Source organism: Loxodonta africana, chromosome 2 (assembly GCF_030014295.1).
Source record: "Loxodonta africana isolate mLoxAfr1 chromosome 2, mLoxAfr1.hap2, whole genome shotgun sequence".
NCBI classification, from domain to species: domain Eukaryota; kingdom Metazoa; phylum Chordata; class Mammalia; order Proboscidea; family Elephantidae; genus Loxodonta; species Loxodonta africana.
This window is the reverse complement of record NC_087343.1, coordinates 220,698,294-220,721,609: the sequence shown is the minus strand read 5'-3', so window position 1 is coordinate 220,721,609 and position 23,316 is coordinate 220,698,294. Positions and strand designations below refer to the sequence as shown.

General features: G+C 38.9%; 1 protein-coding gene across 2 annotated transcripts in view; it reads left to right on the top strand.

Annotated features, from left to right (window-relative positions):
• Positions 1-23,316, top strand: part of DSCAM (DS cell adhesion molecule) — a 774,401-nt gene that overhangs the window by 432,246 nt on the left and 318,839 nt on the right. For both annotated transcript variants that reach the window (XM_023559109.2, XM_064279473.1), the window contains exons 6-7: positions 9,835-10,131; positions 10,844-11,119. In XM_023559109.2, the coding sequence (XP_023414877.1) occupies positions 9,835-10,131; positions 10,844-11,119 (573 nt within the window). The remainder of the gene's footprint in view (positions 1-9,834; positions 10,132-10,843; positions 11,120-23,316) is intronic.

Genomic DNA, 23,316 nt, shown 5'->3' with positions numbered 1-23,316 from the left:
ACAATAAGACTAAGCTCTGATTACTTAGCAGAAACCGTGCAGGCAAGAAGGCAATGGGATGACATATATAAAATCTTGAAAGAAAAAACTGCCAACCAAGAATAATATGTCTTGCAAAACTCTTGCTAAAATATGATGGCAAAATTAGGACATTTCCAGATAAACTGAAGTGAAGGGAATATGTAAAAACCAAACCAAACTTAGAATAATTATTCTTTGATTAGAGAACCAACAACATCAAACAACAACCTGAATCTAGCACATAAGACAGCATCAGCCAGATACCAACCTAGATAATGAACTCTCCAGGACAAAACAAAACTAAAAAAATTACAACAGGAACCAGAGATGTCAATCTGTAAATGACAACGACATCAGACCAATAAAAGAGGGAATACACGGTGTAGGTGCAGAACTTTTAAATGGAGAGGAAGTCAAGGTGATATCAAGTAATAAAAGACTGGGTTAAACTTAGGAAGATGGGGTAAATTTCAAGGTAACCACAAAGAAAGTTAACAAACCTACTCATCAAATAAAGAAGAAAAACATAAAGTCTCAGGAAACACAAAATCCACAAAAACGAAAGAAACGACAACAATGACAAAATACACAAACAAAAGAAACTCAGCACAGAAGAGTGAGAGAACAAAGAAAATGTCAGCATCACACACACAAAAAAGCACTACAAAATGACAGCAATAAATTCACATCTATCAGTAATCACACTGAGAGTAAATGGCTTAAATGCACCCTAAAAAGACAGAGAGTGACAGAATGGATAAAAAAGCAGGATCCATCAATATGCTGTCTACAAGAGACACACCTTAGAAACAGACATAAATATATTAAAAATCAAAGGATGGAAAAAATATATATCAAGCAGACAACAACCAAAAAGGAGCAAGAGTGGCAGTACTAATCTCAGATAATACAGACTTTAAAACAAAATCCACCATAAAGACAAAGAAGGACATTATATAATGATTAAAAGGACAATCCACCATGAGGACATAACCATAATAAATATCTACACACCCAATGACGGAGTTCTAAAATACATAAAACAAATTCTAACAGCACTGAAAAGAGAAATTGATAGTTCCACAATAATAGTAGGAGACTTCAAAACACCACTCTAGGTAAAGAAACTCAGCAAAGATACAGAAGCTCTAAAGGCCACAATCAACCAACTCGACCTCATACATAAAAAAATAGAACACTCCACCCAACAGCAGCAAAGTACATATTCTTTTCCAACGCACATGGAACGTTCTCCAGAATAGACCACATATTAGTCCACAAAGCAATCCTCAACAAAATCCAAAGCAATGAGATAATACAAAGTATCTTCTCTGATCACAATGCCATCAGAGTAGAAATTAATAACAGGAAGAGCACGGAAAAAAACTCAAATACATGGAAACTGAATAACACCTGCTTTAAGACCACTGGGTAGTAGAAAAAATCAAAGATGGAATCAGAATATTTTTAGAATCAAACAAAAATGAAAGCATATCATACCAAAACCTTTGGGACAGAGCAAAGGCAGTAATCAGAGATCAATTTCTAGCAATAGATGCATACATCAAGAAAAGAAAAAAGGGATACAATCAAAACAGCTACACAACTCAAACAAATAGAAAGAAAACAGCAAAAGAAACCCACAGCGACCAGAAGAAAAGAAATCATAAAGATCAGAGCAGAAATAAATGAAATAGAGAATAGAAAAACAATAGAATCAACAAAACCAAAAATTGGTTCTTTGAAAGAATCAATAAAATCAACAAACCATTGGCCAAATTGACAAAAGTAAAACATGAGAGAATGCAAATAACCCAAATAAGAAATAAAATGGGGTACCTTACAATTACAGCAGACCCAACTGAAATAAAAAGGATCATAACAGAGTACCATAAAAAAACTATACTCCAACAAGTTTGAAAACCTAAGGGAAATGGAAAAATTTCTAGAAACACACTACCTACCCAAACTAACACAAACTGAAGTTAAAAATCTGAACAGACCTGTAATGAGAGATGTTTGAAAAAGTAATCAAAAAAAAAAAAAAAGCTCCCAACAGAAAAAAGTCTTGGCCCAGAGGGCTTCACTGGAGAATTCTTCCAAACATTCAGAGAAGAGCCTATACCAGTACTACTCAAACTATTTCAGAACACCGAAATGGAAGGGATACTTCTGGATGCATTCTATGGAGCCAGCGTAACCCTGATACCAACATCAGGGAAAAACATCACAAAAAAAGAAAATTACAGGCCAATATCTCTCATGAATATAGATGCAAAAATTCTCAACAAAATTCTAGCCAGTATAATTCAGCATCATATCAAAAAAATTATAAACCATGACCAAATGGGATATACCAGGTATGCAAGGATGGCTCAACATTAGAAAATCAACATAACCCACCACATACATAAAATAAAAGAATCCCATGATCATCCCAGTTGATGCAGAAAAGGCATTCAACAAAGTCCAGCACCTGCTCCTGATAAAAGCTCTTAGTAAAATAGGTATACAAGGGAAATTCCTCAACATAATAAAGGGCATCTAAAAAAAAAAATTATTTTTTTTTATTATACTAAACCCTGGTGGTGTAGTGGTTAAGTGCTATGGCTGCTACCAAGATGTCGGCACTTCAAATCCACCAGGCGCTCCTTGGAAACTATGGGGCAGTAGTTCTACTCTGTCCTATAGGGTTGCTATGAATCGGAATTGATTCGACGGCAGTGGGTTTGGTTTGGTTTTTATACTATGCCAATAGCCACCATCATTCTTAATGGAGAAAGGCTGAAAACATCCCCCCTGAGAACAGGAACAAGACAAGGATACCTTTTATCACTACTCCAGTTTAACATTTTGCTGGAAGTCCTAGCTGGAGCAATAAGGCAAGAAAAAGAAAGGGCATCCAAATTGGTAAGGAAGAAATAAAACTATCCCTATTTGTGGATGATATGATACTATACATGACCAAAAAAAAAAAAAGAAACCAAACCCGTTGCCATTGAGTCGATTCCAACTCATAGCAACCCTATAGGACAGAGCAGAACTGCCCCATAGAGTTTCCAAGGAGCACCTGGTAGATTCAAACTGCCGAACTTTTGGTTAGAAGCCATAGCTCTTATCCACTACACCACCAGGGTCTCCTAGAGAACCCAAAAGACTCCACGAGAAAACTACTGGAATTAACATTCAGCAGAGTAGCAGGATACAAGATCAACTTACAAAATTCAGTTGATTCCTATACACCAATAAAAACAATACGAAAAAAGGAAGTCAGGAAGGTAATACTATTTATAATAGCCCTAAAAATAATAAAACAGGAATAAACCTAGCCAGGGATGTAAAAGACCTATACAAAGAAAACTACAAAACACTACTGCAAGAAACCGAAAGAGAACTACATAAATTGAAAAACATACCATGCTCATGGATAGGTAGACTCAACATTGTGAAAATGTCAGTTCTACCCAAAGCAATCTACAAATACAATGCAAACTCAATCCAAATACCAACAACATTCTTTAAAGGGATGGGAAAAACAAAAACAAGCAACTAATCGTTAACTTTATATGGAAAGGGAAGGGGCCCTGTGATAAGTAAAGCTCTGCTGAAGAACAAGAATAAAATAGGAGGGCTCACACTACTAGACCTCCGAACCTACGATATACCTACAGTAGTCAAAAGAGCCTGGCACTGGTACAACTACAGACACATTGACCAATGTGACAGAATTTAGAACCCAGATGTAAGTCCATCCACCCATCCATGGTCACCTGATCTTTGAGAAAAGCCCAAAGTCCATCAAATGAGAAAAAGACAGTCTTTTTAACAAATGGTGCTGGCAAACCTGGATATCCATCTGCCAAAAAAAAAAAAAAAAGAAACAGGACCCATTCCTCACACCACACACAAAAACTAATTCAAAATGGATCAAAGGCTTCAATATAAAACCAGAAACTATAAAGATCATAGAAGAAAAAAAATAGGGTCAATTCTAGAGGCCCTAATACATGGCATTAACAGGATACAAACCATAACCAACAACACACAAGCACCAGAAGATAAGCTAGATAACTGGGATCTTCTAAAAATTAAACACTTATGCTCATCAAAAGACTTCACCAAAAGAATAAAAAGAGAACTTACAGACTGGGAAAAAAAATTTGGCTATGACAAATCTGATGGAAGTCTTATCTCTAAAATCTATAGGAAAAATCCAACACCTCTACAACAAAAAGACAAATAATACAATTAAAAAACATGCAAAGGATATGAACAGACACTTCACCAAAGAAGACATCCAAGTGGCTGACAGATACATGAGGAAATGCTTGTGATCTCTAGCCATTAGAGAAATGCAAATCAAAGCCATAATGAGATACCATCTCACCCCGATGTTACTGGCATGAATCAAAACAACAGAAAATAACAGATGTTGGAGAGGCTTTGGGGAGATTGAAATTCTTATGCGCTGCTGGTGGGAATGCAAAATGGTACAACCATTTTGGAAAATGATATGGCACTTCCTTAAAAAGCTAAATAAAGGAATACCATATGATTCAGCAATCCCACTCCTAGGAATATATTCTGGAGAAATAAGAGTCATCACACAAACAGATATATGCACACCCATGTTCATTGCAGCATTGTTCACAATAGCAAAAAAATGGAAATAACCTAGATGCCCATCAACAAATGAATGGATAAACTATGGTACGTACACACAGTGGAGTATTATGCAACAATAAAGAACGATGATGAATCTGGGCAGCATCTCACAACATGGATGAATCTGGAGGGCATTATGCTGAGTGAAATAAGTCAGTCAAAAAAGGACAAATATTGTATGAGACCACTACTATAAAAACTCATGAAAAGGTTTACACACAAAGAAAAACAATCTTTCATGCTAACTTTGGTGAAGGGTAAAATAGTACACAATACTGGGAAAGACACCACAACTTGTACAAGGCAAGGTCATGGAAGCTCCATAGATACATTCAAATTCCCCAAGGGACCAAATTGCTGGGCTGAGGGCTGTGGGGACCATGGTCTTGGGAACATCCAGCTCGATTGGCATAAGGTAGTTTATAAAGAAAATGTTCTGCGTTCTACTTTGGTGAGTTACAGTATTTGGGGTCTTAAAACCTTGTCAGCAGCCATCTCAGATCCTCCACTGGTCTCATCTTGTCTGGAGCAAGGAAGAATGAAGAAAGACACAAGGGATAGATTAGTCTAAAGAACTAATGGACCACAACAACCACAGCCTCCAGCACAACTAGATGGCGCCCAGCTACCACCACCTACTGCTCTGACATGGATCATAATAGAGGGTCCTGAACAGATGAGGAGAAAAATGTAGAACAAAATTCTAACTTACAAATAAATAAATAAAAACAGATTTACTGGTCTGACAAAGACTGGAAAAACTCTGAGAGTATGGCCCCCAGACCCCTTACAGCTTAGTAATGAAGTCACTCCTGAGGCTCACCCACCCTTCAGCCAAATATTAGACAGGCCCATAAAACAAAACGAGACCAAAGGGGTACACCAGCCCACGGGAAGGGAAGAGAAGGCAAGAGGTGGCAGGAAAGCTAGCTGGTAATGGGGAACCTGAGGTTCAGGTTCAGAAAGGGGGAGTGTTGACATGTCATGGGATTGGCAACCAATGTCACAAAACAATATGTGTATTAATTATTTAATTAGAAACTAGTTTGATCTATAAACATTCCTCTAAAATACAATACACAAACAAATCTACTAAGAACATCAGACGGATGAAAAGCTGAGGAGAAAATTCAAAATGGATGAGGGCGACAATATCTGAACCCACTACTCAATCTTAACCTCATGAAGATGAGGGACAGCCAAATATAAGTGACTCCTGATGAAAGCACACACCACCATCTCTGAGGCATTATTGCCAAACTAAGTCACACTGAATCTGATCAAGGATCTGAATCTAATTGCCATTTTATGGGATCTTTAGGGGACAAAGAAACATTAAGCAACCGTACAGAATGAATCCAGCAAAACCCAGAAAGTGGGAAAACCTATAGTACTAAAAAAAAAAAAAAAAAATAGTACTAGCAACATGTTAATAGTTTAAGGAAAAAAAAAAAAAAGAGAAACCTTTAGGTTAAAAACCTTAAGAGACATCAAAGTATGCAATGCATGGACCTGTTCAAATATTGATTCCAAAAAGAAAATTGTAAAAACGAAAATTAGGAGACCAGAGTAAATGTGAACACTAATTAGTTATTTGGTGCCCTTCAGGAGTTATTGTTAAGCTTTTCAGATGTAAAAATGGCAGTAGGATTATGTTTTTAACAAGAGTCTGACTTTTAGAGATTCATACTGAACTATTTATGGGTTAGTATTTGCTTCACACTGATCCAGTTGGAGCCGGGGGGGATGGACATAGAGCAGGATATTCCATGAGCTGACGTTTTTGATGGGTCCTCACTCTGCTTTTGTGTCCTCTCCATTTTTATGTATGTTTGAAATTTTTCATAATAAAACGTTAAAGAAAAATGTCTGGACCCATAAATGAAAACTCAGTGCTACCTAAACAATGGTTTGGCATCGTATATTCCTGATGGTTATACAACAGGATTGATGTAATTGGTTTCCCAGAATTGTACTTGTGAAAAATGTTGAATTGGCAAATGTTGTGTTCCCTCTACTTTTACAACAATAAAAAATATTATATATAAAAAAGGAATATGTGTATGTATAAAAGACTACATACTCTATGATTCCATTTATTTGAAGTTCAAGTACAGGCAAAATAATACATGGTGATAGAAATTAGAAGTCATCGTGTGTGTAGCATGGATGGGCAAGGAGCCCTTGAGGACTTTCTGAAGTGATGAAAAAGTTCTTGATTGTGTTGGTGATTACACGGGTGTATATATTTAACAAAACAAATTTGTGCACCTAAGATGTGTGCTTTGTATGTAAATTTAACCCAAAAAAAATCTTTCCTAAACAGATAAGCCACTACCCGTTTATCAGTTTGTCATACTGTGGTTGCTTGTGTGTTGCTGTGATGCTGGAAGCTGTGTCATCAGTATTTCAAATGCCAGCAGGGTCACCCATGGAGGTCAGGTTTCAATAGAGTTTCCAGACTAAGACTAAGAAGAAAGGCCTGGTTATTGACTTCTGAATATTAGCCAGTGAAAACCCTACTGATAACAGAAGATTGTCAGAGATTTCAACTTGCTTACTTTGGATACATCATTAGGAAGGACGGATCACTGGAGATGTAGGGGATCAGCAAGGGGAACGGTCAATGAGATAGACTGACACAGTAGCTGCAACCGTGGGCTCAAAGACACCAATAATCATGGAGATGGCACAGGACCAGGCAGGTTTCAGTTTTATATACATGGGGTCATAAGTCATTATACAGGCCATGCTCAATGGCAGCTAACAACAACAAACAGATCAAAGACTTGAGTTTTCAGTGCTTAGTATAAAATTCAGTACAGAGAAACGTACAGTTAACACATCCTGCAAAAATGTTGACTTCTAAGGACAAGTAAAATAACCTCCTCAACACTCCCAGGCACCAATGATCGGTTATGTGCAAAGCGTAACAAGCAGAGTGACGTCGAACTTCTGTGTAAAGGCGGAACATGATGAACCAATGTCTGCAGTGTCTTAAGGGGGACGCACAGGCCTTCCACTTTAATTTTATAAAGTTATATTTTCACCTTTGATAGCAAAAAAATATTTGCAATTCAAGGACACTGGAGTATACTATATATGAATGCATCTGGGAATACAAGTACTAGCGGGAGCTCTCCAGTCACCAGAAAGTTTGTCAGGTTCCTCAGCTGAATATGAGAAATGATGTTAAGTTGTTAAGTAACCCGTACAAAGTCAGAATGAAGAAGCTCAGCTTCAGGAGTTTTGGAATGAGAATTGGCAGAGGGCCGGACGGAAGCACCTCCATCACGAGAGCTCTGCGCAACTGGCCTCACTGGCCCCAGAGATGGACCTAAAGATTCTGGGTGATGAGTGACTCTCTCCTTGGGAGTATTTAAAATGCTGATATTGGGGGTTCTACTCAGTTTTTGTGGACCCTTGTAGTGTAGTTCAGAGCCCGGCTGCTAACCAAAAAGTTGGCAGTTCAAATCCACCAGCCGCTCCTTGGAAACTCTATGGGGCAGTCCTACTCTGTCCTGTAGGGTCACTGTGAGTTGGAATTGACAGCAGCAGGTTTAATTTTGGGTTTTTCTCAGTTTTGTTGTCCCCACCGTGCCCCTCATCCTTTGGCTTATCTATACTTTCCAATTTTTTAACAATAAATGTGTATTGCTTTTGTAATAAAAATTTTAAAACTAAAAAAAAAAAATCTATTAATCATTATATTTCTTTATGGAACACTTTAATTGAGTACGAAAGCTTTAAAAAAAAAAAAAGCAAAAACCCTCCCGTCTGACAGGAAAGCTGCTAACAGGGTACTCAAGGTCAAGGAGGGGAAAGTGTTGACATGTTGTGGGGTTGGCAACCAATGTCACAAAACAATATGTGTATTCATTTTTCCATGGGAAAATAATTTGTTCTGTAAACCTTCATCTAAAGTACAATAAATAATAATAATAATAAAATTAATGGAGAAAGAATCCATGCCATTTCTGGGCACACCCAGATGCCTGTATTTAAAACCTACTAGCTGTTTGTTTGTATTTAAAAAAAAAAAAGTCTCCTCCAGAAAATGTTTATTGCCAGACTCAGAAATCCTGTCAAATATGATCAGTTATGTCACAGTGACTCACTTACGTCTAGAAAAACAATGTTAATTTATATGCCTGAGGCCAGTAGGCCTATTGGTACATCTTTCTTCTCCTGACTTATATATATGTATTTTTAATATGTATAACCCGTTGCTGTCAAGTAATTCCTACTCATGACAGCCCTATAGGACATTAATACATATATATCTCTTTCTTCCAATGGAAAACCATGAAAAGGGAAATGTGTTTGTGATTACTATCATATAATAACAGAGAGTACATCTAAATAATAGGAAAATAACAGAAAATGATCACTTGATCTTTTTTGAACACATTGGAATCCCCTAAGGAAAATTCTCTGGGATTAAGATCACGTTTGCCTGGGACAGTTCTGGGTTGTGCCTGTTCACCTGACATTAGTATCCCAGTTTGGATGATAAATTATATGATCATGCTACTGAAGATACTTGTAGAGACTTATAGTACACACTGGAAGGGTCAAAGCTTATTTTACCCATTCTCAGAGCCTTCAAGGAAATTTATATGCACTTATCATTTATCATTAAAACTATGAAATATTATTTCTTATGAGAAAATTAAGGTAAGATTATCAGTCTCTCAGTTATTTGCTTTATCCCTCTAAACAATTCCCTAATGAGCAATCCCTCAATTAATTAACATGGGGAGGAAAGAGAAAGCTAAAGTGACTTTGGTGTGTGGATTTCCTATATTTTTATACCTTGTGGTGGGGACATACCTGTTTGGAATTGTAGACTTCGTGGGAGCTGACCTTGTTTAGCATGACCATCTGGGTTACACTATTGTTTTTCTTATTATGACAAGCTGAAATGTAGAAGTGATTTATTAAAGCTTGCTAATACTGTGCTTACCCTATTTGGAAAATAGTGAAATCTTGTTACTCTCCTGGGATTTAGCTTGGCTGGTAAAACCAGACATGTTTTGTAGTGCCTAATAGCCATCACCTTGATCTCCTAATCGTTAAACAAATGCACTTGGAAGTTGTTGAGTGATTGGTATGTGCCACTTCCTTCCATAATTTCTCTTCCTGCAGATGGAACTCCCAAAATTATTTCTGCCTTTAGTGAAAAAGTGGTGAGCCCAGCAGAGCCGGTGTCCCTCATGTGCAACGTGAAGGGAACCCCGTTGCCCACCATCACATGGACCCTGGACGACGACCCGATTCTCAAGGGTGGCAGTCACCGCATCAGCCAGATGATCACGTCGGAGGGCAACGTGGTCAGCTACCTGAACATCTCCAGCTCGCAGGTCCGGGACGGGGGCGTCTACCGCTGCACTGCCAACAACTCGGCCGGAGTCGTCCTGTACCAGGCTCGAATAAACGTAAGAGGTGCTTGTCACATCAACTCCTCAAAAAACACACGTGACTCATTGTAGCGGAGAAGCAGGTTTCTGCATGCCCCGAGCCGAGTCTTGGAATGCTTCTCGTTTCCTACCCTTTCCTGCCGACTCAGGAATGGCACTGACTGGGCTAAGGCTGGAGACGGCGTTTGGGTTTCTTTAGGCAGCTTGGCCTCTTTTTTTAACTCTTAGATTTGCCCACGTGATCTTTTCTTTCCTGGGTTATGCTCTGCATGCTTCTTCCGTTCTCCTGTTTTACTACATTCATGGTAAGCCTTCATGTACATGGTATTTTAACTTACATTCATAGTGCGACGTGGCATAAACCCCATCCTTATGATGGACTTTCTGGAGAGCCTGAAACGATCAGCTTGCTGCCAGCGCTCTCACAGAAAGAGCTTAACTGTTCAGTATAGACTAGTTAACACTTTTTATGGATTAAATTGCCTTTTATCTTGTAATTCAAAACATTTTAATGAAAGTGGTTGATTAACAATGTACTTTTTTCAATTTCTTTGAAAGTAATAAAACTTAAAAAAAAAAAAAATCTTAGAAATGCCAACGCGGAATTTTCTTTTTAACCGGAAAGATGCGCTTACATGCAAATAATGTGCATTTTCAACTCAAGGAAAAGTGTATCAAATTTCCCACATGCCGTGTACCCTTAAATTATTTTCAAGAGTTTCTTCGTGTCTCTCCAGGTCCTGCAAGCATTCGACCAATGAAAAATATCACAGCAATAGCAGGACGGGATACGTACATTCACTGTCGCGTGATTGGCTACCCGTATTACTCCATCAAATGGTACAAGAATTCTAATCTGCTTCCTTTTAACCACCGCCAAGTGGCATTTGAGAACAATGGAACGCTAAAACTCTCGGATGTGCAGAAGGAAGTAGACGAAGGGGAATACACGTGCAATGTCCTGGTTCAGCCGCAACTCTCCACCAGCCAGAGTGTGCACGTGACAGTGAAAGGTAATACTGCGACACTCCTCCGCGCCCACACGACTCCTCATACCTAGCCCAGATGTTCTCATCAAACCACCGATTGTTGTTAGCTGCCATTGCGCTGGCCCCCGGCTCACGGGCAACCCCATGCGCAATGGGCTAGGACCCTTGTGATCCATAGGGTTTTTATTGGCAGATTTTTTTTAGATTGCCAGGCCTTTTATTTCTAGACCAAGGATTAAGATTGCTATAATTACTAAAAATCTCCGTGTTTAGAGAAGGCTAGTTATAAAGTCTGAAGAATGACAGAGTCCATTAGGTTCTCTATTCCCCTGACTACTGGATCTTCACAAGGCTCCCCTGGAGGTCAGGTTTCCGCAGAGCTGCCAGACTAAGGCAGACTAAGAAGCAAGGCCTGCTGATCTACTTTTCATGTTCATTTTTGGACTAGTTGCCCAGAACATATGTGTATTTAACATTATCACAGGGGGGAAAAAAGAAACACATCATTGGCTTGGTTATTATCATTTTTTTTTAAAGCATTTATCTTGATCTTTAAACCTTAAACCAAAAATATCTCCTGAAGTCTTCTCAAAACCAAACGATTGGTTAGCCTAACTAGTAAAAAAAAAAAAAAATCGATGTCACTGGGTTGCTGGGTTTTGAGCATTATGCTCTTTTAAGAACTATCTATATGGTATCATATTGACAACAGCAACTCAAAAGATTAGGTAGGAACCTTAGGGAACAGTGAGTTCTTGTTAAGGGGGGAAGAACAACTCAGAAAAGAGGGTGAAAGTGGTTGCACAACTCAAAAAATACAATCAGTGTCACCGAATTGTACATGTAGAACTATTGTATGTTTTCCTGTGTATTTTAGCAGCAGCAACAATAAAATAAGTAAAGTTAAAAAACAAACAAAAATATATCTTTTCCTAAAAAGTCCTGAAAGTGAATACTATTAGAACCCAACTGGAAGACTTTTTTTGTAATGGAAGATGACTTCAAACTTTTCATCTTCAGTAGATGAAAAACCAAACCCATTGCTGAGTCAATTCCAAGTCATAGCGATCCTACAGAACAAAGTAGAACTGCCCCATAGTTTCCAAGAATCGCCTGGTGGATTCGAACTGCTGACCTTTTGGTTAGCAACCGTAGCACTTAATTACTACGCCACCAGAGCTTCAAAAAACCAAACCCGTTGTGGTCGAGTTGATTCTGACTCATAGTGACCCAATAGGACGGAGTAGAACTGCCCCTTGGGTTTCCAAGATGTGCCTGGTGGATTCAAACTGCTGACCTTTTGGGTAGCAAACGTACGTCTTAACTACTATGCCACCAGGATTTCCTAATCTCTGTTCAGTAGATGAATAGGTTAAGATAACAAAGTAGGAATCATATGTTTAAAGGACCCCACAGATAACTTGCCTGATTCTTACTTAAATTTCATGACCTGAACTAACATGGAATCTATCCATCAGGATGCCCTTTGGAGGTCATGTTACTCAACTCCAATTCTGCTTACCAGTGAAGACCAGCACAGTGAAAAGACCCACCCAAGGATGAATGGCTTTTAGTGGCAGACCCTGAGGGAAAGCCATTTCTCCCATTGTCCGAGTCAGTTTCTTCCACTGAATATGAAATGATGTTTTCAGTTATGTAAATAATCCAGATAAAGTAGGTCATGAAAACAGCTCTAGTATGTTACAAAACAATTCAAAAACCCAAGGAGGCAGCCTCCAGCCACACTGAGTTGTCTGCCTGAGGTGCCCAGGGTATTTCCCCAGGTACAGAAAATTATCTTGTAGTCCCTGGTTACAAAGTTGCATAGGTTTTTGACGGTCTTATTTTCCCAAAAACCTTGTTAGTTTTACTTTTTTAGGAACACACTCAAGCAAAAACCAAACACCCTACTGTCGAGTTGATTCCAACTGACAGCAACCCTAGAGGACAGGGTAGAGCTGCCCCAGCGGGTTTCTAAGGAGAGCCTGGTGGATTTGAACTGCCAGCCTTTTTGGTTAGCAGCCGAGCTGTTAACCATGACACCACCAGGGTTTCCTATACACGTACACACATATAAAATACATAATTTGTTTTATTTGTATTAGGTATTATATGATAGATACGTATGCACATAAATTTTTTAAACCTTAAAATTTTTCTCAAATCATTAGAAATTTTCGGTTAACCAGACTATACTAGCTGCATAATGTTTCACCTTGTGATGGTATGTGTTTTTCAATCATCATTTATGGAGCATCTATACCATGCCATAAGCTCTGAGGAGTACAGTGATAAAGAAGATAGACAAGGTTCTTTCCCTTATGAAACTCTCATTCCAGTCAGGAGAGACAAATAATAAATGAATAACACAAACGAATAAGCCAGAACATATCTTACATAATCTAGTACTACGCAGAGAAAAAAAGCATGGTGGTATCTTAAAGGTTGGTTGCGATGGAGGCTCAGAAACCGTATCAATGAACTTTTTATGCTCTTCTACATTAAAATTGATGGGCCTGTCATGCCCTTTAGTGGGCATTTTACCCATGTTGATCCTTTGAACATTTTTAGTTCACTGAGTTATACAGATCTTCTAAATGTTGACACAATTTATTATACAATATTTTAAAAATTGCATTTGTTAATATCACTGTTGGTCATATTAAAAAAAAAAAAGTGTTTAAGGATCAGGAAGCTGTCAAGCTCCCAGTGTTAGATTCGAGCTTTCCAAATTTGTATTTTTTGCTAGAAATTCTGAATTTTATAACCAGCAATAGAGGCTATCGGTTGTTCTTGAGTGGTAGGCTCATTTCTATCTCTTTGATGGAAATGTCTCCCAAATAACAAGTCTGAATAATTAGAGTTTGTAGGCAGCCATTCTTTCAAGTAAAAATGGAATTGCAAGTGGCTAGTTCACCTTGCAACTCAATTTTTGCAACTCATGATTGCTTGAATACTTTTCTTTGAGACAACCATCATGCTTGGCAGGCAACAGAGATGCTTTGTGTGTTCTTCCCATTTTGTAACACAGAACATAGAGTGAACTCTCAAGGGTTGAGATTTAATAAAATTATTATTTACATTGCTTCATCAAGGATATCCTTAAACAAAACTGGCTTTGTTTGGTTTGGTTTTAAACTGTGTTTGTAAACAATACAATGATCACTAGTACATTTTGGTGCCACTACCATGATTTACGTTAAGGAACCAGTAATCTTATCCACCATTGCTTCTGAGCGCTCAATGCAAATGTAGCATAGTGAAAGAGCTACAGCGGCTGCTAACCAAAAGGTCAGCAGTTCGAATCCACCAGCCGCTCCTTGGAAATCTGCTCTGTCCTGTAGGGTCGCTATGAGTCAGAATCTACTCAGTGGCTACGGTTTTGTTTTGTTTGTTTGTTTGCTTGTTTATTATAAAGAAAATAGTTTTCTTCTTCCAACCCCCCTGAAACGGTATCAAGTATCCCAGAGGTCTATAAGCTACATTTTGAAAATTTAAGTATTTAGTTTATTTCTAGCATTTAATTATTATGAAGTATGTCGGTGGACTTCTTTATGCTCAGGCCTTTGTCTGCATTTTAGATTATTCCCTGCAGGAAAAACTGACAGAAGTATAACCATTGGATAAATGGGTATGAACATTTGAATGCTGTTTTTAGGAGACATAAATACAAGCAGAGGTTCTTTTAATCATTGACTTTATTTTTCACATTTGCCAGATTGGCATAAATCAATGTATTAATCAGATCCTTTCTATCTTAAGTGACAGAAACCGACTAGAGGTTAAATTATAGTGAAATTAAAAAAAAAAAGCAGGACCAGGTCCCATCGAAAATCTGTTGCCATTGAATCAGTTCCAACTTATGGCAACCCCATGTGATACAGAGTAAAACTGTGATCCATAGGGTTTTCTTGGCTGAATCTTATGGAAGCAGATGGGCAGGACTTTCATCCACAGTGCCATTGGGTGGATTTGAACCACCAACCTTTAGGTTAGTAGTTGAGTGCAACCTCATGTGAGAAATGGTGAGTGGGGCAGTTTTGGGGACAGGATTTAATAGGGTAGTCAGGGAAGGCTTCTTTGAGAAGGTAAGATTTGAGCAAAGACACGGAGGCATGCAAGATAGCCAAACAGATATCTGGGGAAATAACATTTTATACAAAAGGATCAGATAGAACAAGAACAGTCAGAAGTGTACTTATAAAGCTTGAGAAATAGCAGAGGGGGTAATATGGCTAGAACAGAGTGACTACAAACAATTAATAGGGGATGAGGTCAGGAATAGCAGGACCATTTCACATATGGCCTAGTCGACCAGCACTTGGGTTGCAAAGACTTAGGTGTTTCTTCTGCATGAGATGGGGGACTTACAGGATGATTTTAAACAGAAGTGACATGGCCTGGCTTAGGTTTTAAAAGGGGACTTCTGGATGCTGTGCTGAGAACAGGGTAAAGGGAAGAGAGAGAGGGGAACTGCTAGAAAGCTAATCTAGGTGCGAGGTAAGTGTTGCTTGGACTAAGGCGGTAGCAGTGGCAGTGGTAAGTAGAAGGTGGATTCTGGACATATTCAATAAGATTGTCTGACGAATTGGGTGTGGGTCTGAGGAAAATAAACTTGTCAAGAACCACTCCAAGATTTTGAACTGAGCAGTTAAAGACTGGCCCTGCCATCAACTGACTCAGGAAGGAATGCGGCAGAGCAGTTGGATGGAAGAAATCAAGAGTGTCTGGTTTTTGACCCATTGCTCTTGGAATGTGTATTAGATAAACTGGTAGGAAGTCGAGTAGATGAGACTGGAGTGCGGGAACCTGGGTTGTATATTTGGAGACCTCGGTATACCCCCAAAAAACCATTGCCATGGAGTCAATTCGGATGCATAGTGACCCTATAGGACAGAGTAGAACTGCCCCACAGGGTTTCCAAGGAGTGGCTGGTAGATTTGAACTGCATGTCTTTTGGTTAGCAGCCAAGCTCTTAACCACTATGCCACCAGGGCTCATCAGTACATAGATTGTAAAGCCATGGGCCTGGAAGTGATCACCAAGGGGCTTTGTGTACAACACTGTTGATTTAAGTTTGTGTTAAGGGAGGCAGCAGCCCCTTATTCAGAATCGTATTAAAATATATGCACCCAAGTCTGACAAAAATGCAAGAAAAATCCTTCCATTTATGAATTTTCTAGTTTGGCATGAATCAGTGTATTAACCACGAACATATCGGTTGCAAAGTGCAGGAACTCAAGTCAAACTAGCTTAAACAACAATTATAAGTGTCTTGGGGGGATAAAGATGTCTATCCGTTGGCATATTGGACCAAGCTATGGAAGGGCCGGAGCTAGCGTAGGCCTCAGGGGAGTTCGGACCTAGAAACTTGATTACCGTCCGAACCTTCTGTCTCTCTTCTGTACTTCCATCGGTTTGGGGTTGTCAGTTGCCATACAGTTGGCTCTGATTCGTGGTGGCCTCACGTATACAGAAGAAAATGTTGTTGGGTCCTGTGCCATTTTCATGGTCATTGGTATGTTTGAGTCCATTGTTGCAGCCATTGTGTCAATCCATCTCACCTTTACTGGCCCTCCACTCTACCAAACATGATGTCCTTCTCCAGAGATTGGTCCTTCTTGATGACAGATCCAAAGTAAGTGAGTTGAAGTCCTGGGGAAGATTCTGTGATCTATAGGGTTTTCATTGGTTAATTTTCAGAAGTAGATCACCAGACCCTTTTTCTTGGTCTGTCTTAGTCTGGAAGCTCTGCTGAAACCTGTGCACCATGGGTGACCCTGCTGGTATTTGAAATACCAGTGACATAGCTTCCAGTATCATAGCAACAACAAACCACCATGGTACAACAAACTGATGGATGGGTGGTAGAGGTGTTTATTAGATGGAAATTATTTGTGCTTGTGCCTGGGAAGAAGTGAGAGTGTATATGTTTTGTCAGTTATTGCTTTGAAACTTGTTTTATTTTAAGGAACATTTTCTAAGATAAAATACAATTTTTGGCTAGCAATACTGTAGGCTATACCACCTTATTTGTATTTACTAACATTTTCTATGTAGACAAATGAAACTTTAGATATTAAAACAGAAAATACAGGCTGGGTAGGTAGGGTGACCCTACTTAAGCCTGTTGAGAACTTTTCTAATAAAAAAAATAATAAATTCTGAATTCCTCTATCCTGGCCCAGGGCTTTTTTTTTTTTGCTATGTTCACATATGTTTCAGCCAAATACCACTTGCATGTCTTATATAGGATGACTTCTAACTTGCAATATACAGTAGCAATTATACGCCATTAGCAGTTTTAAGCTTTACTCAGATGTTAGAAAGGTCTTAACTAAATTGACTTCTGAACATTTAAATTTAAATTGTGAAATCTTTTGAAAAGAAACATAAATTAAACCACACTCCAGGGGCTGGCATTTTAGTCCATCAAATCTTTTTAATAAATAATAATCTCTACTACTTTCAATTGTGTGATACTAAGGGGAAGAATCTCTGGGTAGTGTAAACGGTTAAAGTACTCGGCTGTAACAGAAGAGTTGGAGGTCTAAGTCCCCCCCAAGAGGCACCTCAGAAGAAAGACCTGGCAGTCTACTTCCGAAAGATCAGCCATTGAAAACCCCATGAAGCACCGTTCTACACTGACAGACATGGAGTGGCCGTGAGTCGGAATCAACTACACAGCATCTGGTTTATCGAGAGTGGGAGGGAAAAGGAATCAATTGAGTTAGAGGAAAAGACTTAGAATGTACCTCTCCCTGTAAATCAGGGTTGAGAGAAAGTTTTTCTTATGTTATTAATATAAATGTGGCTCTTTCACTTTTCCTATTAGACTACTCAGAGAATATTTTATTCATCTAATTTTAGAAGAGCGAATATGATGCCTCAAAAGTTGGCTGCTTTTGTAAGTGGGTTATTTGCTTCCATCAGTAATGCTGTAAACTAAAATGAAACCATTTTTATGTTGCTTCAGGAAAGTTCTTCTTTATCAGTAAACATAGTGGTGTGTGTGTGTGTGTGTGTGTGTGTGTGTGTGTTTTACATGATGTGTGGGAGCTGTACTAATTTTCAGTCCTGTCTTTTTTATAATACGCATGGCCCTTCTGTTTACTTTCATAGCACCATGTGACTTGGAAAATTTGAAAATAGTCAAAGATTGATATAAATAAGCTGTGTGTTCATTATGACAGCGACTAAAACCTACGCAGCTCTTATATAGATTTAACTATCCGGAAGCACAATGTTTCTATCTTCAGACACACAGGGGGAAAATGAAAACCAAAATCCCTTCATTCACTTAATTTCAACTCTACAAGCAGTTGTATAGTTAACACTTTTCAAAGCTTTTCCTTTCCCATTTTAGGTGCCACATTGAACATAAACGGTGCCTAATTGAGTGTTCTCATTGCTGAGGCCCAACACTGCCAGGAAAGTTAATTGGCTGCTAGATAAAATATGTCAACTTCTATTTATATAAAACTTTATAGTTTACAAAACTCTCTCATATGTGTCACCTTAATTAATACTCACAGTGACTCTGTAATGTAGATGGAGCATAACGAGAGACACAGAACAAGGAAAAGTAAGAGACCTGCTGTCATGGATTGAATTATGTCCTCCAAAAATATCTGTCAACTTGGCTAGGTCGTAATTCCCAGTATTGGATGACTGTCTACCATTTTGTCATTTGAGGTGATTTCCCTATGTGTTGTAAATCCTCTATGATGTAATGAGATAGATTAATGGCAGTTATAGTAATGAGATCTATAAGATTAGATAATGTCTTAAGCCAATCTCTTTGGACCTGGGGTTCCTGTGCAGAGAAGCTCCTAGTCCAGGGGAAGATTGATGACAAGATCCTTCCCTCAGAGCCGACAGAGCGAGAGAAAGCCTTCCCCCGGAGCTGACGCCCTGAATTTGGACTTCTAGCCTACTGGACTATGAGAGAATAAGCTTCTGTTTGTTCAGACCAGCCAATTGTGGTATTTCTGATGTAGCAGTACTAGATGACCAAGACACCTGCTCATGATTATCCAATAATGCATTCTAGACTCACATACAGAGTTTTTGGTTCCAATACAACTACAACTCCTCTTTTAGAAAAGTAATTTATATTGTAGTGGGAAACTTGAGTTGGAATGAGGAGAAAATCAAGGCAGAGAGCCCAGAAAGAAAGCTATTTAAAAAAATCAAGAAAGAAGACTATTTGAAAGGTAAAAGAAAAACATACCGAAGGCCTAACTTAAGAGAGAAAGAATTTGTTGAATTGAAGAAGTGAAAAGTGAGTGAGAGCAAGTAAGAACCAAAGATGACTCCAGAAGTTCTAGCCTGGGAGAGGCTAAGATAGGGAACCTAGAAATATTAGTGGCCTGGTGAAAGTCTTTGAAGGACATGGTTTGGGAAAGGTTATGTTTAAAGTGTACGCAGACCACTAATCCAGATACAGACAAGAACTTCGAATCATGGATTTGGAGGAGAGGGCTAACATCAGTAGAGAGAGATAGCGATGCTATAAGTGGATAAGAGTGTCTGGGGCCACCATAAGTTGGAGTCGACTAGATGGCAACTACCTAACAGCAACAAGAAGCATCAAGCTGGCCAAATTATGTTTTGTTTTTTTCCTAAATGAATGTTTTCAAATAATGAGGTGAGATGGAGATGGCAGGAAGCAAGGAGAACAATCACGACCATTCGCTCTTCCACAATTCATTCCATTTGTAACACTTTCCTGTTTCAATTGAAGTCACATTTTTGTTGTGTCCTGCTCCAGACTGAGGGGAGAATCCGGGTGTCACCGACTGCACGCCCGACTCCTACGGGAGTGACCGTGCACATTTCCCAGCCTAACCGGGCCACTATTCTGCACAATGTGGCATACACATCCGGCTTCCACTGCAGCTTTTTATCAGAGGCTGCATCGAGTCTGGCATCACAGCGGTGTTGCAGAACTGCTGTTGGTGCAATTGGGGAAATGAAAGCTAAAATTAAAAATAATGCTGAGAGTGGGTCTGCTCTCCGCCCGTCCCTGAGTGAGCAGCTGGGGATGCCTCCTTCTAATGACATCATTCTTCAGGGGCTCCTGGCAGCTGTGTCATCTGGCGCAGGCACAGGTGCAGCTCTGCTTTCTGACGTTTCCTCACTTACTGGGTTCCAGAGCACTGCTGATTTCCAGTGTCAGGGGGAGGAGTCACTCTCTGTTTCTCACTTTTTCTTTCAGTCTCCTTGCTGCCTCCCTAAACGGAAGAGTCATTTACAGTATTATGTATAGAAAGCATGGCATTTCCAGATTGTCTTTGCCCTTTTAGGTGCCTCTTTAAAGTCAAGCAGTATTTAATTTAGGGTCCTGTTTGCTGGAGGCTTGTGTTGCCATAAATTTTAATCATTTGCAAAATTTTTATATTGGTTGTCAACAACCACTTCTTGTTGTTGTTAGCAGCCGTTGAGTCAGCCCAGACTCATGGTGACCCACTGTGTTACAGAGTAGAATGTTCCATAGGATTTTCTTGGCTTAACCTTTACGGAAGAAGATTACCCAGCCAGTTTCCCATGAAGATGTTGGTGGGTTCAAACTGCCAACCTTTGGATTAGCAGCTCATCACAAACTGCTTGCACCACCCAGGCTCCTCCCAATAATTACTTAGCAAATGTAGTGGTTAAGTGCTACAGCTGCTAACCAAAGGGTCGGCAGTTCGAATCCACCAGGCGCTCCTTGGAAACTCTATGGGTAGTTCTACTCTGTCCTATAGGGTTGCTATGAGTCAGAATCGACTCAACGGGACTGGGTTTGGTTTTGGTTTTTGGTATTGTAAATAATACAAGAGGAAAATAGATGAAGTGGAGGATCATATTTTTATAGGTAAAATGTAGCATACCAATTAAAAAAAAAAAACTAAAAACAAATCTGTTGCTGTTGAGTCGATTCTGACTCATAGTGACCCTAAAGGACAGAGTAGAGCTGCCTCATAGGGTTTCCAAAGAGCAGCTGATGGATTCGAACTGCTGACCTTTTGGCTGGCAGCCAAGCTCTTAACCTATGCACCACCAGGGCTCCTGAATGTAGTATATATATAATCCTTTCATATGAATGAAAAAATCCTCACAGCTGGGACCAACAAACAACATCATGATAGACAAGAAGAAATGGAAATTGTCAATGATTTCATTCTCCTTGGATCAACAATTAACATCCATGGAAGCAGCCATCAACAAATCAAACGACGTATTGCATTGGATCAATCTACTGCAAAAGATCTTCTAAAGTTTTAAAAAACAAAGATGTCACTTTGATGGGTAAGATGCACCTGAACCAAGCCATGGTCTTTTCAGTCACTTCATATACATACAAAAACTAGACAATGAAAAAAGAAGACAGAGGAAAAACTGATGCATCTGAACAGTGGTATTGGTGAAGAATACTGAATATACTGTGGACTGCCGGAAGAATAAACAAATCAGTCTTAGAAGAAATATAACCAGAATGCTCCTTAGAAGTAAAGATGGTGAGACTTCAGCTCACTTACCTTGGATACGTCATCAGGAAAGACCAATTGCTAGGAAAAGACTTCACGTTAAGTGAAGCAGAGGGTCAGTGAAAATGAGGGAAACCCTCAGTGAGTTGGATTGACACAATAGTCACAACAATGGATGCAGATACACCAAGGATCATGGAGATGGTGCAGGAACAGGCGATGTTTCATTCTGTTATACATGAGTTTTCCACGACTTGGAGTTGGCTGGAGAACACCTAACAACAACAATCCTTTACGATTTCAAATGAGGACTTAAATTGTTGTTAACTTATGCGCTAATGTGACTAAAGAAGACTGATGAACTTGGGAACTTCCACTGTTTCTTTTTTCTAAACCACCAAAGCACTCATGTTTAAATGTATTTAACTGGCTGTACTTACCCACGTGACTTGGTGATTTACCCTCTTAAGCTTCTACAGAGGAGACATTCTTTTCTTCTGTTTAGGATAAGTTAGATTTGAGCTCTGAGTTCAGCCTGTGGCTCTGTTTGGAAGTAGAATGCCTCATGTAGTGGGTTGAGATATGTCCTCTCAGAACTTCAGAATGTGATCTTATTTGTAACAAGGGTTTTTGTAGATGTAATTAAGGTGAGGATCTCAAGATGAGATCATCCAGGATTTGGGCGGGCTGTAAATCCAGTGAGAGGTGTCCTCATACAAGAAAGAAAAGACAACACAGAGATTCACAGAGAAGGCCATAGAAGGATGGAGACAGAGATTGGACTGATGCATCTGTAAGCCAAGCAACGCCAAGGGTTATCAGCAGCCTCCAGAAGCTAGGAGAGAGGCATGGATGGATTCTCCCTCAGAGCCTGTGGAGGGAACCAAACCTACGGACACCTTGACTTCATACTTCTGGCTTCCAGAATGTGAGAGAATAAATCTCTGTTGTTTTAAGCCACCCAGTTTGTGGTAATTTGTTTTACCAGCCCTAGGAAACTCATATACCTTACAATTCACCTTTCATTTTAAGAAAATTAATTTGTTTTTTTCTTCAAAGAAATCTCTCAAACAACTTACCACTTAGAAAAAGAAAGCATATGCATTGGACTTGTAATGTCACATAACACAATCATTTGGGGAGTAATGTGTTATCATACACTTTTTGTGCTTACTGAATAGAGAAAAGTTGGAACAGGGGAGAATTAGGTAGAGACAAGAAAGGAAGAAAGAATGCCAAAAAAATTACTAACACCTTCCTTCCCTAACCTATCATTAATTTCTTTGTAAGTACCATACGTGTATGTGAATACATACACACACAGCAAAAAACCCACTTTTGGTAGTGCTTAAGTAATGATATTCTGACAATGATATTTTAAACCAGAAAAAAATAGCCCTTGATTATTCAAAATCATTGTTACGGATTGGAACAAAACAGAATTGTCAGAATAAACAAGTTCAATATTTAAATTCAAAATTCAAAAAATTATTAAATATATATTCTATTCATTAATATACACTTATGTATAAGATATATATGTTATATTCATATATAATAGTTTTATAAACCCCCCAAAAAAACCCATTACCCTCTTATATAATATGTAAATTAATATATTACATATTACATTTACATATATAATGTACGTATGTATTCACATACATAAATAAGTATATGTAATGTGTGCCTACATAGATGATAAAATTATAAAATCTAAGGGAAATAAACTTGGAGCTACATAGACCA